Source organism: Astyanax mexicanus, chromosome 12 (genome assembly GCF_023375975.1).
Source record: "Astyanax mexicanus isolate ESR-SI-001 chromosome 12, AstMex3_surface, whole genome shotgun sequence".
Taxonomy (NCBI): domain Eukaryota; kingdom Metazoa; phylum Chordata; class Actinopteri; order Characiformes; family Acestrorhamphidae; genus Astyanax; species Astyanax mexicanus.
In genome coordinates, this window is record NC_064419.1 from 38,202,279 (window position 1) to 38,222,095 (window position 19,817).

General features: G+C 39.0%; 1 protein-coding gene across 2 annotated transcripts in view; it reads left to right on the forward strand.

Moving 5' to 3' along the window:
- The window catches only part of grid2 (glutamate receptor, ionotropic, delta 2), an 874,963-nt gene that overhangs the window by 676,838 nt on the left and 178,308 nt on the right, over window positions 1-19,817 (forward strand). For both annotated transcript variants that reach the window (XM_049485584.1, XM_049485583.1), the window contains exon 10: window positions 18,307-18,504. In XM_049485584.1, the coding sequence (XP_049341541.1) occupies window positions 18,307-18,504 (198 nt within the window). The remainder of the gene's footprint in view (window positions 1-18,306; window positions 18,505-19,817) is intronic.

Below are 19,817 nucleotides of genomic sequence, written 5' to 3' on the forward strand. Positions count from 1 at the left end.
AAGATAACATCTCACAACTTGTACAGGTGAGGGCATTCCAATGCTACCATCTTATGAGGTCTACAGTATATACTGTTGTCCCATAGCTTTTACGGTAGTTCTTTTAACATTTCTCGATCCTCATTGTAGTGTTCTGTACATACCAGAAATTTGTCAGAAAAGGCATTACCACCCACAGTGGACAGTGCAGTGGGTGACAATGATGGTGACCAGTGGCATCTGGCTAGAATTGTCCATGTAAACTGACAAGCAACCCAAGTGACTATTGGACTATTGGATATCCACATTCAAGGCAGAAGACCCCACTTGCATGCCCTGGAGGTCCGTACAGTGTCCTTCAGCTTGGATGCCACATGGAAAAAGTCATATCTTATTACTTAATTTCCTTAATTCCTTAATTTCCTTAATTTTCTTTTTGACATGTCAGTGGATTAACATGTTAAAAAACTCTATTTATAAAAAGTCCTTTTATTGAATAATAGAGAAGAAAATAGACGGCAGTGCTCTCCAGTGACTGCGGTGGTGTCGGAATACACAACATGCCAGCTCAGAGCTTCTGCCAGCTGGTGGTTAGCCCCTCAGGTCTGTGAGAATGCTGGGCTTCAGACCATGGGTAGCCTGGCAGGAAGCTCTTCTGATGCCTTGAAGCTTGTCAGAATTCATACCCTCCCACCCCTACTTTACCCCCGGCCCACCACCCTTATGCTTTATTCCATCACCGTCACTGTGAATAACAGCAGTCTGCATGTGGCAGCTAGAACAGCTAGAACAGAGTTTGAGTGAAAAGCAGCGGCATACGCATCCAAAGTCCACCATATGCAGGGGAGGCAGAGAGGGAAGGAAAAAATGAGCAAAACTTGCATGTTTGCATAAAAAGTAGGGTTCCCTATAGGCTTATGAGATTGTGGGAAATGTAGCATCGACCAGACGCTTTGAGGAAAATGTTGTTTGGAGAGGAGATAATTAGGAACAAGTGTTTTGGTTTTGGTCATTTATTCACTGCATTGTAGATTAATGTTACATGCCAGTTTACCATCCTATAACTTAGAGCAGGGGTCGGCAATAGGAACCATCTGGCCCGTGAGATTGATGGACTATAATGAATGATAATGAAAATAATAATAATAATAATAATAATACTTCTCTGGTAAGCTTTTGTTTACACTACTCTCCTGTCTCTCTATTTAGCTTGGCGTGACCTTATTTACCGCCTGTTCTTGGGCTCCCTATCTCCTTATAAGGGTGTTTTTTCCCAGCTGTGTCCCAATTCACTAGCAGCGGTAGTGACCCTGACAACACGGGTTTGATCCCGCATGAGGAGCGGTGTGTTTATTTATTTATTTTTTTTTCTTCTTGGGTTTACCTGCTTTGAATTCAACTGTACTACAATTGGGTTTAACAACCCTCTGGGCTGGAGAGCTACTAGTCTGTAGTACTCCATCCCATTACACTTCATTTTCCAAAACAGATTTTTTTTTCTGGCCCGCCATGTAATGGCTTGGAAAATATCTGGTCCGCGGCCAAACTTAATTGTCAACCCTTGACTAGTAGTAGAGGGTGGACTACTAGTTTGCATGCAGTGGTCAACAGTAAAGAAACAATCAGGAGTTTTTCATACCGCTGTTGCCGCCACAACCTTGCCACTGTTGGCATCATCGTGGTGCTTGCTTGGGGGGACTTGAGGCTTGTACTCGTTTCTCTGTAAAGCTGCTTTGTGACATTTTTTTTTACTATACACATTTACTATGTGTCAAGGCTAGGCAGAATTTAGAAATGTGCATATACAATAAAACAGGTTTGTTAACAAAAAAGCAATATAAAGGGTTCATTAAATCAAGCAGAGTCAAAACCAGTGAACAGCAGCAAGAGAGAGAGAACATACCATAAACTTGTAACATTCTGAGGGTCATACCCAAGCAAGGAGGTATCAAGACAAGAAGGCAAGAGGGTAGGCAAGAATTTAGTTAAAAAAAAAAAAAACAAGGTCATAAACAAAATAGAAATCACAGGCAAGAAAAAATAAAAGCATTGTAGAGTGGATTAAACTGAAAAACCAGAGCAATGTGTACTGAATTGAATGTACTGTAGCTACCCAGTGTAAGCAGATGTACATGGAGTAAAAGTGTAGAAGTTTGGAGTTCTAAGCATATGTAAATGATGCAATATATAGAATATATAGATGAAGTATAATAATGAAAAGTTAAGTTTATTTAAACTTATATAGCCACTTGGTTCTAACTAATATAAATTGCTTGTATTCAGTGTCTGTTCATTGAAAGAAATTCTGCTAAACTTTGAGTGAACCAAAAGTGACACTGAAGTATTTTCACCTAAAATGTGTTAATATTTGTTACAGAAATTATAACAAGACATTAGAGCTAAAATAAATCATTCATACTTTGGGTATCCCTACTTTAAATACAAGTACAAGGTTGTGCACAGCATCTGCCACAGCCTGTAAGCTATTCATTTTTCTACGCTTGCTTAATGCTTGTAAATTAGAACTTTAGTAGCTTTTAGTGCTTCTCATTAATAACACCCTAAAGTAGACTTTTTCCTTATAAATAAGCCTAGTATTGAACCACTTTAATTCAGAATTTTCTCACAATATCTTATACCAACAATCATCAAATGCAGTCTAATCAACAATTGACCTTTGTTCCAACCAACAGAAGCACAATTCATATAACCACATAGTGGAATTAGATATAATGGTATGTTTCTACTGGATAAGAATTAAATCTACAGCTTCGTTAGACTGGTGACCCTTGCTAGATTCAAACTATTACTAGACTATTGACTATTACTAGATTCAAACCTAGAACTTAAGCTAAATCTGATTTCCTTTGTTCAGAAAATGGAAAAAATGTAAGATTGTAAGCGACTTGTTTTGCACCCTGCTTTCTTCCGTTTATGCCTAATATTGATCCACGAACAAGTAGCAGCAGTTCTCTGCATAGTGCTGCGCTCCCTTGAATCACTTCATGTGTGGTTGAGGAGAAGGAATGGTCATATAATGAGAAACTGAATCGATGCTGCATGATCTGTGTTGGAGGAAATTCCGCTGCTGGTACGTTTAGCAAGTTGAAGGAAATGCTGTGCCTCAGCATAGCTGAAAATGGAAGCTAGGGTACATGTAATAGTGCGTGAGTTAGAATGACAAATCTATCTGGCGCATTTTATAAACCAACTGGAATTCCAGTGGAATCGTACAGGCCAAAAAAATCCCAGCAGGGATGCCACAGTGTATATAGGTGGGTTCAGGGTCCGTGTGAGCCTCCTCTGAGGGGGGCGTGATAGATGGCGCCTCCTGGCTGTTGTGAGCGTTGGCATGCATGTCCACATTCTCACTAATAGCTTATTGAGCGAGGGGGGCCTGGTGAGGATTAGAAAGCACTGGCTTAATGTGCAGGCACCATGCAGTCAATAACGCCCCCTCTGTGATAAATCTGCCTGACATATTCCCAGAAACTCTCCGGCCATCGATAGGGATTTATTAAAAAGAATATGAAAAATAAGCGGCAGTGTATTACTTTCACTGTCTCAGCTGCTGCCAAAAAGGACCCTCTTGGCCGTGACAGTGAGCACAAGACACTGTGTGATGGGGCTTGGGTGGGATGGTGGGCTCAATTTATTCTGCCAGTGGCATTTTGAACAAGCTGATTTGCATATGCCTGTGGAAGTTTCGGTCAGGTTTCAGGGGCTTTCTTTAAGATTAAGAACAGGACTTAGCCCAGATTTAACCAACTAGAACCTACAGTATAACATTTTGTCGTTGTGTTTCATGTTGCCCCCACATAGAAATGACAGTGATGTGCCCCATCAAAGTCAGTGATGGGAACAGGGGAGGGCTTAAAGCTCCTTCAGGGGATTCAAATTTTAAAGATGGGCTTCATGTGTGATTCAAGTGGGCTGCAATGGTAGGATCCACTTAGGAAGCCCAACTAGGTCCAAGTTACAAAAACACAAACACAGACCAATTAGGGCTTAGATTCTCTGCCTGAACCCAATCTGACCCGAGATTTCTCACTACTTTCCTCAGGCCGGGTCATGTCAGGCTCTGTTTTCTAATGCTATTTTTATTTTATATAATGCTATGGTGATAATCACAGTAAGTAAAACAACAAATCAAACTGTGTTTTAAAAATAAAATGTCTTGATTTATTAAGGCTAGGTTTATAAAATGGGGCAGGTTAGGCCGGGCGTAACGTGCACGGGCTCGGACTGGGTCAGGCTTGATTTTTTTTGAGCCCGATCTAAGCTCTAAGGCCAATACAGAGCCCCCCAGAGCCAGTAACTTCCTGAATCCTGCCTTGCCCATGTTCTACCCATGAGGGCACCACATGGAAATGTTGCCTGGGAAGCAAAAGAAAGACTGTGTTGAGGTTTATTTAAATCTAATTGGCGTATGCATACATGGGAAAAACACATTGATTATTGATTTTTGATGGATTATCAAAGAACAAGCCTTCCAAACACTCCAAAAAATGTAAAATATATAATATAAAGCAATAGCTGATCACTTATAACCCAACTGACAGCCCTGCTCAATCAATTATTTAATCAGCCAATCAACTGGCAGCAGTGCAGTGCATGAATCATGCAAATATGGGCCAATGGCTTCAGGTAATATTTACATCAACCCTCAGCATGGTGGAATATGACTTTGTGAGTTTGGTGCACGCCTCGTTTGTTGATGCCAGACAGGATTTTCAGCACAGCAGACTCCAGACTTTACTCCGAATGGTGCATTAAAGAAAAACATACAGTGAGTGGCAGTTCTGCAGACAGAAATACCTGGTTTCAAAGGAGTAGAGCCAGACAGGTAAATCTCTGTATGATAACCGCTCTGTACAACTGTGGTGATGGACTGTAACAGCAGAAGGTCATATCAGGTACCATGTCTTTTAGTCGGCAACAGAAAGCTGTAATCAACTGAAGCTGTTTTGAGAGCAACAGAGGGCTAACGCAATATAAATATAGTATTTCCAATATACAGCGAGAACACTTTATACAGAGTATTGTTTATGAGGAACCTCTATTTAGGGACATTGTGAAGGATAATGACTGGATTCCAAGACTTCCATAATTATACATAGCTTGTGCCATTATTATTGGTAACATACTGAATACTAGATATGCAACGGTACAGTGTGGCCACGGTTCAATTTGTATCACGGTTCTTGGACCACGGCATCGGTTTGGTTTCGATATGTCAATATTAGAGCTTAGATTCTCTGCCTGAACGAGATTTCCCACCACTTTCCTCGGGCTGGGCTCAAAAAAAATATATGAAAATATATGTCTGTGACATAGACATCTGTTTTTTATTGCTATTTTTATTTTATATAAAGCACTGGCGTGATAATCACAATATATCCAAGTAACCAAGTGTTATTATTAACGAAAACGAACTAAATAACGAAAACTGAATGTAAAAAAAATATTTTCGTTAACTGAAACTAATAAAAACATAATTAAAAGAAAAAAGGTAACTAGCTGGAACGAACTGAAATTACTGATATACATGAGCTGAGCAGCCCCAGCACCATGTACAGCGGCAGAGCGTTCGTTCGCTGTGTTAGTGCCCACACCGAAATACCGCGGTCCATCCGGATGTATCGAACCGATCAGGTTGAACCGAACGGTTTGATAAAATGCAGAGAACCGTTGCATCCCTACTGAATACTAACATGCCAAAATTCAAAGTGTAGCAGTAACTTGGTCACAAAGAATTACCTCAGAAGGCTTGGGAAGCCCCTCTCCTCTATAAGTTGTGAGATGTTATCTTGCGCAAAGTAAATTAACATACAGTGCCTTGTAAAAAAAATTCGGCCCCCTTAAACTTTTCAACCTTTTGCCACATTTCAGGCTTCAAACATGAAGATATGAAATTGTAATTTTTGTTGTGAAGAATCAACAACAAGTGGAACTAAATTTATCAAATATTCTAAACTTTTTTAAGGAAGTTTGTGTTAACACTTTGTAGTGCCACCTTTTGATTGATGCCACCTATGATTATAGCTGCAAGTCGCTTGGGGTATGCATGTCTCCATCAGTTTTGCACATTGAGAGACTGAATGTCCGTGAATTGCCCGTTTTTCCTTGCAAAACAGCTTAAGCTCAGTGAGGTTGGATGGAGAGCGTATGTTTGTGAATAACAGTTTTCAGCTCTTTCCACAGATTCTCCATTGGATTCAGGTCTGGACTTTGAGTTTAAAATATCCAATAAATTTCGTTGCACGTCTTGATTGTGTCCCACTTGTTGTTGATTCTTTACAAAAAAATTACAATTTCCTATCTTTATGTTTGAAGCCTGAAATGTGGCAAAAGCTTGAAAAGTTCAAGAGGGCCGAACACTTTTGCAAGGCACTGTAACATTTGATGGAAAGTGTTTTATTGTCACTTTATTTATCTTATCCAATCAACTTGAATAAGGCCTGATAGTGGGTGCCAGGTGAAAAGCAAATTCCATTCCCCCCCTACTGCATTCCTGACATAGGCTATTTATTTTCTCTTTAAATAAAAAATATATATATACGTATATATATATATACATACGTATATATATATACGTATATATATATATATTATAGTAGTGATGTTTCAACAGTATGGTGGCACCCTTCAGATAAAGGGTTGCAAAATGCAAATAATTGTTTGTTTATCAGGCTCTGTTCTTACTACAAGGGAAACCAGCAGGAGTCTTCAAATTGTGATTCATGCTTATGCAAATTCTCAGTTATTTCATCACTGCTGATTCACTGTTTTTGTTAAGTGAGTAATCGGATCAGCTCTAATCCAAAGTGTCTGGAAAAACGCTCTTCTTCACCTAAAACCTGAAAGCTCCGTCTGCTCGAGAGCCGCTCAGAAAGAGCCAGCGTTATTCAACCAACCTATGACATCATTACCAACCTTCTGTTCCATTTATTCTTAGCTGCTTTAGAAGTTGATACTGATTCTGTTGCAGTGCAAGAAATAACGATAGCACAAAGTTCTAATGCAGTGGGAATCTCAAAGACGCTGTTGCCACCTCAAGGGAAGGTTTCTGTATTTGTTAGCTCAGTGTGTTATCAAAGCTTTACTCTCACTCTCCCACCGCTACTTATTTTGTGCCATCTTTCCCTGAAACAATTCTCAGTCTTTGTCACTCTACCCAGTTTTTTTTTCTTTTTCTTTTTTTTCAGATGCCACAGCAATATGTTGCCTTTGCAGTGTAAACAGTAGCGCACAGAAACAATAGCAGATTCCCTCTGATTGCCTCAGGCTCATTTGTTTCTACAAAGTACAGTAGGCTGTGGCGCGCAAAAAAAAAAAAACAGGAACCTACTTTCATATGTTTTTCAATGGCAATAAATTTGTGTGTGAAGACATTAGCATTCATTCTCCAATTCTGGTGATTGCAATTATTAAAAGATGAATGAGTGTCAGAAGGAGCGGTTGTTATGTTAATTAACATAATGTTTTTGTAATTCAATTTGTACAGTCCTACTTATCAGAGTGATGAGACCTTACGCTTTCTAGGCAGTAATAACATTGGTCTCGAGGCATACAGTAAATATTCATCAGAATATCTCATATTCGGGAGGAAGATAAAGGTTACCAGAAACAATAAATAATCTTAAAAAATGTAGACTGATATGGGCAATCTTAAGTGATTCATAGTAAAGTAGTATAGTTCTGCAACAATGTTGATTTCCAATGAGACCAGTTTCACACACTGAGTAATGAAAACTGATTATTATTATTATTATTATTATTATTATTATTATTATTAAATATTGAAGAAGCCATGTCCTACATTTTTCTTAGGTAAATCAACTTAAGATGTGTTAACACTTTTTAAGTACATATATTAAAGGACCACTATGTAACTAATTTTCAGTAGTAAATGATAAAATGATCAGGATGTATCATCAGATATTAAGGAAACATGTGAAGTGAAAGCAGTACGTTCCTATTTTAAATGTGCAGGCCCTCCCTGTTTTTGTGTTTGTTTTGTCCTCTGACTCCTCCTGCTGCTCGTTCCCCAACACTAAGTCCGAAACACCGCGGAGACGCTGTCCGAAACACCACGGAGACGCTGTCCGAAACACCGCGGAGACGCTGTCCGACACACCGCGGAGACGCGGTCCGACACACCGCGGAGACGCGGTCCGACACACCGCGGAGACGCGGTCCGACACACCGCGGAGACGCTGTCCGACACACCGCGGAGACGCTGTCCGACACACCGCGGAGACGCGGTCCGACACACCCGATACACCGCGGACACGCGGTCCGACAGGTCAGGCACACCGCGGAGACGCGGTCCGACACACCGCGGAGACGCGGTCCGACACACCGCGGAGATGCGGTCCGGCAGGTCAGGCACACTGCGGAGACGCGGTCCGACACACCGCGGAGACGCGGTCCGACACACCGCGGAGATGCGGTCCAGCAGGTCCGACACACCGCGGAGACGCGGTCCGACAGGTCAGGCACACTGCGGAGACGCGGTCCGACACACCGCGGAGACGCGGTCCGACACACCGCGGAGATGCGGTCCGGCAGGTCAGGCACACTGCGGAGACGCGGTCCGACACACCGCGGAGACGCGGTCCGACACACCGCGGAGATGCGGTCCAGCAGGTCCGACACACCGCGGAGACGCGGTCCGACAGGTCAGGCACACTGCGGAGACGCGGTCCAACCCAAATAAGTGTCGTGGCTAGGGAGGGGTGGGCGGAGCAGACTATACTCTCTGTGGTGTTTTGAAATTGGACTGCTGTAGCCATTTCACACACTGGCTCTCAGGTCCTAAATAATGCACCTTTAAAATTGGTATTTTTATTTGTACACTATACAAAAAAGGAAAACAAACCTTTTTTTAAATGTGTGTAAACGACTGATGTCTTGTTAATTTTTAAATACAGCCTAAATTAGACATGTTTTAATAGTTTATTCATTGTTTATTAAGATTTATATTGTATGATCTTTATTAGAACGAACATGTGGGTCTGTTATGTGGAACTAATAATTGCTGTATTAGATTCTATAATAAACAATAAATAAATGTTTCCGCCTAATTAAACAAATGTTTGAATATGAACAATACCTAGTTCTGCATGTTATTAGTGTGGAATTGGCAGCATTTACAGTACCAGTCAAAAGTTTGGAAGTTTTCACTGGTTCAATGTTTTTTTTTTTTTTTTTTTTACATTGTAAATTTAATATTGAAAATGTTGAAGCTATACAGGAACACACCTAATTATTAGTGAAGAATAAAGTGTTAAACAAACCAGAATACGTAGGCCACGTTTACATTTGAGGACAGATCTGCACACTTTTTGTATTTTAATCTCAGTGTCTTCATGAGGGAGAGTCACCTGGAATAGTCTTCTCAGCGTCTTGAAGGAAGGAGTTCCTGGAGGTGCTGATTAATAGTTGCAGCTTTTCCTTCAAGCAGTGAAGCTCCAGCTCATCCCATTTAAATCACCTCAAAACACCATCTCAGTTCATCAGATTAAGGTTTAGATCATGGGATTGGGTCAGGTGGAGGACAAACCTTTTTTTTTTTTTTTTTTTACTGTTTACTACGTAATTCTATATGTGTCCCCTAATTGTTTCATATTTAGTCCTTAATAATTTAAATAAAGAAATAAAGAAAAGATTAAATGAGTAGGTGTGTCCAAACGTCAGACTGGTGGTACTGTATACCCATAAGAGCTTTAGATAGAGGCAGATTTTTGCTGTATTGCAGTGTATTAATGAGAGTTTAATGAATTAATAATGCATACTCACTTATAACATGCAGAATTATATAATAGTTACAACACCTTACACAACATAACAGACCCACAATTATATTCTAATATAGGTTACACAGTGTTAATCTTGATAAGTAGTGAATGAATAATTAAGAAATGACTAAATTGGGCTTTTAATAAATAAGGTATTAAAAAGCCTTTAATTTGTGTTCCTTAAAATGAATTTTTAGGTAAAACTAATGATATGTACAGAAAAACATGCACTTTGTTAAAAGCCTTACTATATTTCTTAGAAATAAATGTATGTTTTGTGTTTTTAAGACATTTACGAGATGTTTAAACAGTCTTCTAATAAGTTAGCGGTCTTGACTACACCTCTACATATATAATATTAAAATGCAAAGAAAAATCTATTCGATTTACAGGAAGTGCAGTGAATTTGTTGCTTTTCAGTCTGTAAACTAAAGAACACCATAACTTCTTTATCTCTCTCTAACTGTGTGATCAGTCATGCTTCTCGCTGTTTGTGTCCTACACGGCTCCTACATCGCCTTTAGATGTAGTGCTAAATTCCAGTAAGCCTGTGTTGACCAGCTTCATTGATCTACAGCTGAGAGAAAGCTTTCCTTCATTCCAGGTTGAAGCTTAATGGAGCAGTGAAATCCTGTGGTATTTTAGAGGAGGCCTCATTAAACACACATTATGCAGGAGAGTTATGCCACAGCCAGGAAGTTTAAGAGTAAGATTAGATTCTGTTTCTGGCTGTTTGAGTTGGTGTCTTGTATAAGCAGTGGTTTTGCAGTGATCTTTGTTTGCAATGTTCATTGCTACCTTACTCCCCACATACAGTCTATTTTCTTGCCTTGCATCTGTTTAGTTTAAATAGCAAAAGTGCTTGAGAATATACAATATGTACTCATATTGGTGTGGTGGTCTAGTAGTGAGGTGTGTTTAAGTATTTTTTTTCTGGTTTATTGCTATCTTGGCAATAGAAAACACATGTGCACCACTGACTGAAAACAACCTGGTTCCTCTGCTGAGAAGCGTTGGACACGTCCAAAAAGATGCGCCCCAGAAATAGCAATGCACTGAAGTCAAAGCACATCTCACTCTTAAAGGGAATTGTAAGCGATACGTTGATTGGTTTATTTGCACATTTTGAGACACTCCAAGCATACTTTTCCCAACGTTATGACAGCAAAGATGCACTGACACACTCTAAATCAAGCTGTTCAGTGCACAGTTGATTGGGAACTCATACATTGTCTTCCACACAATGTGGACTCAAAATACGAATTGATTTTTAATTTTTTTTATAGTTGTTGAGGAAATATTGATGGCGCTGCTGCTGCTCTTGCTGCTGCAATTCTAAGAAGCCAGCTTCCTTTGAATACTTTTCATATGTGTATATATATATATATATATATATATATATATATATATATTCCCCCTTTGTCTAACAGTCACAGTGTAGAATACAGAAGTAATTCAGAATCAGTATGCCTTGGAATTGTTCCACTGGTATTGCGTTTTCAGGCATTCAGTCAACCTCCACTTCTTCAGAGAGAAAGCTTTTTCTCTGGATGACCTTCAGAAGGTCTCTGGAGCCGGTGGAGCAGCCTGCGACAGTGTTTGTAGACCTTTTACAGAACACAATCAGGCCCAAGGGTCAAACTTGTTCCAAGTCACATCATCCCAAGCCCTCGGAATAGCTGCCGTGGTTTTGGTTTTAGTAATCCTCAGGGAGTCCGTATCTCCATCTGTCTAGCTTGGTCAGTCGGTGCAGATGGTGCGTCGCTCTCTCTCTCCGTGGAGGAGGGTGTTATTCCCAGACTATACTTCTTTTTTTTCCTCGTTTTTTTCTTTTTCTTCCAGACATTGGTCTTACTCTTCAGCGGTTGTATGATTCCAGTGCTTAAACCCTTGGTAATATCTTACATTCCTTAAGTTCGCCAAATCCTCTAAAGAACGAGTGAATTCCTTTGATGTGAACACTGTAAAAAAAAAAAAAAAAAAAAAAAAAAAAAAAGCCCAAATCCCTCTCAGAACATTAGAGCTCTCATGAGTCTGTCAGAACGGACCTTAAATGAATAATGTATGAATGACAAGTACCATCAAGAGTGGAGTTAACTAATGTTTTAATAAATGGGAACCTTTAAATAGAACAGAGGAAAGGAGCACTTTATTCACCGCTTTTATTAAGTTCCAAATGTTCAACTTTGCTTCACTTCCACTTGCGTTTCCTGTTTAAATTCTCTAAACTGTGCGGTGAAAGCACTCTGACTGAACTTACCACTGAAGGCTTCATTAAAACTTCCCAACTTTTCTCTATTCTCTAATAACAGCAGCTTTATCCATACGAAAAAAAAAAAAAAAACTTTGTGCAAAATAATTCATGTTGTCAGCTCAGAGATATATAATATAACACATTCACAAGTCCTGAAAAATCTTAGGAGTGGGATTTGCTGTGGCTGGTTCGGTTCTTGTTTGGCACGGTCATAATTATGGCATCCAGACATGTTCAGCTTGGAAAAGGAAGAATCCAATGACTGAAAACATGCCTAAACATGAGCGCCAACATGCTATTTCTGTCTGCTCTACAGAAATTAAGCCAAAGTTCTCCCTCAAGCTTGTCAGTTTCAGTTTTGCAAAGATTCTGTGCAATAGAGAACATAGGTGGAGCCAAACTCACTCATTCTTTTGGTGGATCCACCCCCTTCTCCTAAACCAACCATCTTAGAACACCTTCATTGATCAACAGTACAGCCAAGACACAAAGGCACCAAAGTATAGTTCTCCCCTAATTGTTGCAGATTATTTGAAATGATGGTCAAATATTTATGTAATTATTGAATATTCTGGCGGCACGGTGGCTTAGTGGTTAGCACGTTCGCCTCCTAGCACTGAGGTCTTGGGTTCAAGATCCCTAGTTCAAGTCAAGTGTCTGTGTGGGTTTCCTCCGGGGACTCTGGTTTCCTCCCACAGTCCAAAAAACATGAAGACCAGGTAAATTGAATTCTCTAAATTGCCCAGAAAAATGTAATACTCTAAAATTCATCTGGTGGGTATGTTGTAGTACCCAATGCAGTCCTCCAGGTGGACGGTTGTTTCCAGTTGAGGGTATGCTGTGTGCTATTGGCTGCCGCTTCTCACAGGTGTGTAGATGAGTGCTGAGTATAAATGATTGTGTGTTAAATGTGTAAATTGTAAAGCGTCCTTGGGTTTCTAGAAAGGCGCTATATAAGTTGAACTTTATTCATTCAATATTCTCTATGTTTGTATGTAGGTAGGTCTGTAGGGAGGTAGATGAGTATAAGATAGATATGTAGGAATGGAGGTACAGTACATTAGTAGATAGGTCAAAAGCTAGATAGATACATGTGTAGCTAAGTAGGTTGGTAGGCAGGTAAATATAGTATGTAGTTAGGTCATACATAAATACACAGGCAAGTAGGTTGGTAGGTAGGTGCTGTATATATCATCACTGTCTAATGAAAAAAAAGTATCTCCATTTTTGCCGTTTTTTTTTTTTTTATTAATGGATTATTTCAACAAACCAACTGTCCCTTATACTGTATTAAAACTCTTGTTTGTTCCGAGAGCCATCAGACTCTTCGACTCCTCCCAGTGGAGCCGTAAAAGTCTGAAAAGATCTACGACTGATTACTTCCACACATTGTATAGTTTTTGTATCTATATATATTTATGTATGTATTTTTAAATCCCAGTTTAGAATTGTATAGTTTAGAATCTATCTATCTATCTATCTATCTATCTATCTATCTATCTATCTATCTATCTATCTATCTATCTATCTATCTATCTATCTATCTATCTATCTATCTATCTATCTATCTATCTATCTATCTATCTATCTATCTATCTATCTATCTAAAACACCTTGATGTATGGACCAATAGAATTTCTCCAAAATTACCTGAAATAAACTCTTTTTACATTGACTTCATTGAAACGCTGAAATATGATATAAATGTATTACACACAAAGTGATCTATTTTAAGCTTTTATTTTTAACTTTTGTTGTTGATTATGGCTTGTGGCCAATGAAAACCCAAAAATCAGTGTCTCAGAAAATTTTAATATTATATTATACTTTTGGCAGTGTGGGCAGTGTGTCAAAATCCTGCTGGAAAATGAAATCTGACCTCCATAAAAGTTGTCTTTCAGCAGAAGGAAGCATGAACTGCTGTAAGATATCTATGTAGGTTTGTAAGGTGAGGTAATTAGGTTCTTATTAATCTATGCAGATAATTTTGGGTGCCTTAGAAGAACATACAATGATTTATATATATATATATTGTGGTAGGCCCCTGGGGTAGGGGGCGTGACCACTGTGACCCGGAAGGAGGAAGCACACAGAGAACACAGACAGGGAGAGTAAATGAACTCAAAACATACCTTTTATTTGCTTGAAAATGCCCTCCACCACACCCAAAATAACTTAAACAAACATACTATGGCCCAATGGGGCTCTAGAGTCTGTAGAACTACTTTTCTTTAGTTCTAAAGGTCCGTCCAGCCTCAGCCCTCAGCTCCCCAGTCAAGAGTCCTCCCTTCAGTGAGCTGAGGCTGAGTTTTATACCTGTCCCATGGCTGTGAGTTCCGGCGTGGGGCGGACCCACGGTTCCCCCGCCTCCTCACGCCACAATATATATATATATTTACATATGAATAATATAATTAAGACAGCTAATACTTTAGTTAATACCACATATGTTTGGTAGGCATTTATGTAGGTATATAAGTAGGTAGGTATGTCAGTTGATACGTACTGTATATGCAGGTATAAAAGTAGTTGGTTGATAGGTTGAAGTATATTGTTGCTGTCCAATGAAAAAAAAAATATCTCAGAAACAGTGAGACAGACAAAACCTTTTTAATATTTAGTTGAAGTCAATGATAAAAGAGTTTTTTTTTTATTTTTATTTTAGGTCATTTTGATATATTTTTATTGGCACATTCATCAAGGAATTTTGACACATTATAAGGGACCTTTTGTGTGTTCAGATTTTGTAGGTACTGTAAGTACAGTAAGTAGGTTGATTGGTTGGTTTGTGCACAGATAGGTGTGTAGGTAGGTTCATAGGTAGGTAGGTAGGTAGATGAATATATATATATATATATATATATATATATATATATATATACAGTGCCCTCCATAATTATTGGCACCCCTGGTTAAGATGTGTTCTTTAGCTTCTCATAAATTGAGTTTTGTTCAAAATAATATAGGACCACGATGGAAAAAAAGAGTAAAATACAACCTTTAACTCAAGTGAATTTATTCAGTAGGAAAAAAATCCCACATTAAGAAAAAATTATTTAACATCAAATCATGTGTGCCACAATTATTAGCACCCCTGATGTTAATACTTTGTACAACCCCCTTTTGCCAACAAAACAGCACCTAATCTTCTCCTGTAATGTTTCACAAGATGGGAGAATACAGAAAGAGGGATCTTTGACCATTCCTCTTTGCACATTCTCTCTAAATCATCCAATGACCGGGGTCCTCTCCTCTGCACTCTCCTCTTCAGCTCCCCCCACAGGTTTTCAATGGGGTTGAGGTCTGGGGACTGAGATGGCCATGGGAGGAGCTTGATTCTGTGTGCGGTGAACCATTTCTGTGTAGATTTGGCCACATGTTTAGGGTCATTATCTTGCTGAAAGACCCAGTGACGACCCATCTTCAGCTTTCGGGCAGAAGCCACCAGATTTTGTTTTAAAATGTCCTGGTATTTTAGAGCATTCATGATGCCATGCACCCTAACAAGGTTCCCAGGGCCTTTAGAAGAGAAACAGGCCCACAGCATCACTGATCCCCCGCCGTATTTCACAGTGGGCATGAGGTGCTTTTCTGCATACTCAGCTCTTGTGTTACGCCAGACCCACTTAGAGCATTTGTTGCCAAAAAGCTCTATCTTTGTTTCATCTGACCAAAGCACACGGTCCCAGTTGAAGTCATAGTACCGCTTAGCAAACTCCAAGCGTTTGCGTTTATGATTGTGAGTGAGAAATGGTTTCTTCCGTGCATGCCTCCCAAACAGCTTGTTGGCATGTAGATAGCACCTGATGGTTGTTTTGGAGACTTTGTGACCCCAAGAAGCTACCATTTGTTGCAATTCTGTAACAGTGAGCTTTGGAGAACTTTTTATTTCTCTTATCATCCTCCTCACTGTGCGTGGTGGCAAAATAAACTTGCGTCCTCGTCCAGGCTTGTTTACCACTGTTCCAGTTGTTTTAAACTTCTTAATAATTCCTCTGACAGTAGATATGGACAGGTGTAGGCGAGTAGCGATTTTCTTGTAGCCATTGCCTGACTTGTGAAGGTCAACACACATCTGCCTCACTTGAATGGTATGTTCCTTTGTCTTTCCCATGTTGAAGATAAATGGCCTCTGTGTCACGTCATATTTATACCCCAGGGAAACAGGAATTTGTGAATTACTAATTAAATGTTCCTACATACTCTGATCAACTTCGTAAACTACTGTAGAAGTGACAGAAATACTTTTATTAAATTTATTTCCTAAGAATTGTTAGGGGTGCCAATAATTGTGGAACAGGTGATTTTATGAAGAATAATTATTTCTTAGTCAGGGATTTTATTTCCCCCTTAAAATTAGTTAAAGGTTGGACTTTACTTTTTTTTCCCATCGTGGTCCTATATTATTTTGAACAAAACTCAATTTATGAGAAGCTAAAGAACACATCTTAACCAGGGGTGCCAATAATTATGGAGGGCACTGTATATATATATATATATATATATATGTATCTTGTTATTTAGGCTCAGTAGGTATCACGCCATCCTGTCATCCTATAAAAGACCTGCACCAAACTTTTGATGCTCTATTAAAAACTCCCTGAGAGAGATAAGGTCATCTGCTCCCTGCTCACGTATGTCTGATTGTGTTTATGACTGTGAAAGGTCTAGGAAGTGCATGTTCTCTAAGAACCTTCATCCATCCAGTCCCTGGGCTATATTATGTCCAGAACTCCAACTCTCACCACAACAAAAGCAGCGCAGATTTCTTAGCCCTCATTACAGCTGATTGGAAGTGACACAGCAGTAATGCCCTCATGACTTTGCTCAGAATAACATCAGAGCTCATAAAGCCAGGTTAAAGTGAAGCGACGTTAAAGCCTTCAGGTTTCATACACCAGTCTTACCTTATGCTACAAAGTGAGATCAAATTATAAACTTATAATCTAAAGAACAGGGGACACTTCTCTTTTATAATGCATTATGTAGTTGCTCAGTGTTCTTTAAGCACTGATAATATCTACAAAAATGCCTAGAATATAAATGTACTGTTATATTACTACACAGTACTAGTGTCACGCTGTCTAGACACACAACAGACATAAAGATAAAGTTTATTTACAAAGGAACTAATCTTACAGGAGTAGTAAGGGACAGGCAGGGTCAGTAACACTAAGGTAGCAAACATGATAAACAACATACCAGAGCGCAGTCAGGCAAACCCAGAGTCATACACGGTAAATCCAGCAAAGAGAGGGATAAAGCAAAAGAGTAGTCAAAAATACACCAAAATGTGTGAACAATAGAGAATAAGCAATAGAGAGAGCAAGGCAAAAAAAAATCGAAAGTCAGAAACAAAAACAAGTCGCTAACAAAGGATATTAACAAAGGAAACATGTAGAAGAGCTAGATAACGAGATTCAATACTCAGCAGATAACAGAGCAAACTGAGAGGTATTTATACTACATAGGCCAGATGGAAACAGTCAGTAACTGAGGGAGCGGGAACAGGAGATCAGCAGATCAGATCAGAGTCAGGAAAGTCTGGTGTGAGTGCATTCTGGGAATTGTAGTCCTTGAGCAGTTCCTTGAGTCCAGAGCATGCAGACACTGACAACTACACTGTTAAGAATAAAATAAAATCAAATAAAATATAGAAATAGATATAAGTGTATGTATATGTATGTATATGTATGTGTATCAGCCTAACAACAGTAATTTTGAAGAAAATGACAGAAAAAAAATACATTTTATCAAATAAAAATATTTTTAACTAATAGTATATAATGAACAGTGGATATATTTGTTTTGCAAGAAAACAATACAACACAATACTTTTATTTACACATTCCTATAAGTGAAAATACATCGTTTTTTTTTTTTACTTGGATGATAAACAAAGCATTTTCTGGCAACGTGGGTCAATTTCTTACACTCTGGCTAAATAAAAGATTTTATTTATTATTTATTGATATGTATTTTCTTGCATGTTTCCTTACTGTATTTGACAGTGACAGCATATACATATTTTATTTCATGAACAGTGCACAGTTTTGATTTTGTTTTATAGTTTTTCATGCAGTTATATGCAAGATCTTCTGACATACATGCTATACTGATACTATATCTTGACTGCCATCATATACAGTAATTAAAACACGTAAATGATGGTTTTGTATGTGTTGGGAATGATATGTAATAAACAGCGTGTACAGTATCTATCTGAAATACTGTACTCCTACTGAAAGCTCTTTCTGTTGTTCGCTGCAGGAGGAGCCATTCGTCATGGTGTCAGAGAACGTGCTGGGGAAGCCCAAAAAGTACCAGGGATTCTCCATCGATGTCCTTGACGCTCTGGCTAACTACCTCGGCTTCAAGTACGAGATCTATGTGGCTCCTGATCACAAATACGGCAGCCAGCAAGCGGACGGGACATGGAACGGTCTGATTGGAGAGCTGGTCTTCAAGGTGAGACACTTTTTCCTTATGTCAGCACAACGTTTTGCTATTTTAATTAGGCTTTATCTTCATTATTTACAGTAATGTATGTGCCATTAGCATGTTCCTGACCTTCATTGTAAAAGTTCTTTGGCGTGAAGATCAAGAAGAACCCTTTACATTTTAATGAGTGTGAAGAAACTCAAGCCAATTAAATGGGTCTAATTATACTCTTCGTTTATTATTCGTTTGGTCCATATTTTTAAGTACTTTTTAAGCATCCATGAAACTTTTTTTAGCAAATATTTATTTTTATTTTATTTTATGGATAGGTTTGATACAATTGGCATTCAAAAGCTTTTTGTAAAACAGACAATTAGTGTATTATTGTCACCATAAAAGGAAAAATTAGGCTTTATGAAACACTAATGGCAAAACACAGTTCAAGAGGGGTAAAAAGGACAATTAGAAGCTTGACAAAAGACAAACACTGGGTCAAATATACTAGGCACAGGTCAAAAATCCAAACAGATATAGGTCCAATAAATGCTCAGAGCTAAGAGTTCTCCCTCTTGCATTCCGAAATACAGCATTTTTAATCAATGTTCCCAACAGACTTACGATAAATTAAGTTACTCTTATATGGCGCCTTCCTAGAAACCCAGAGACACTTTACAATCTTGTTTTTATACACACTTAGCACACATCCACTCACACCAGTTAGAAGTGGCAGCCAATCTCAGCACAGCATACTCTCAACCGGAAACAACTGTCCACATGGAGTACTGCTTCTCTGGCCAATTACCCAACCTTCTCATTAGGACATCCCCTATCACTAGTGAGCAGCTACTAGAACATGCCTCCTCCGATACATCTGAAGTCAGCCACCGCCTCTTTTTGAACTGCTGCTGATACACCACTGCTGTATATGAGCTGCAAAGGTTGGGCCTACATCATTATAAACACTATGCATTAACTATTTACTGTTTTGGATGGTCACTCAAATTCATATGCATGCAAAGGCAAACAAAATACTTTTGTCAATATATTGTTTAAGCATGGATAGAATGTGCTATATGGCTGTATATGTGCTCTCTTTCTGTGATATAGCAGTGAGGAAAGTGGTATTCCAGTAGCAGAACTCTAACAGAATCACTCTAACAGATTTATTCGATTTGTTGCGCTGATGCTAGTCGGTGGTCTCGCAGCATAAGTTGCACGGATTTCCTGAATGCAAATGCTAAAATGTTCAGAGACGATGAAGCCAGAGCCGAAACATTCTCCACAGCCCGGCATACAAAATAAAGGGAAAAAATATTTCGTCAGTCAGAGGTCAGCCAAGC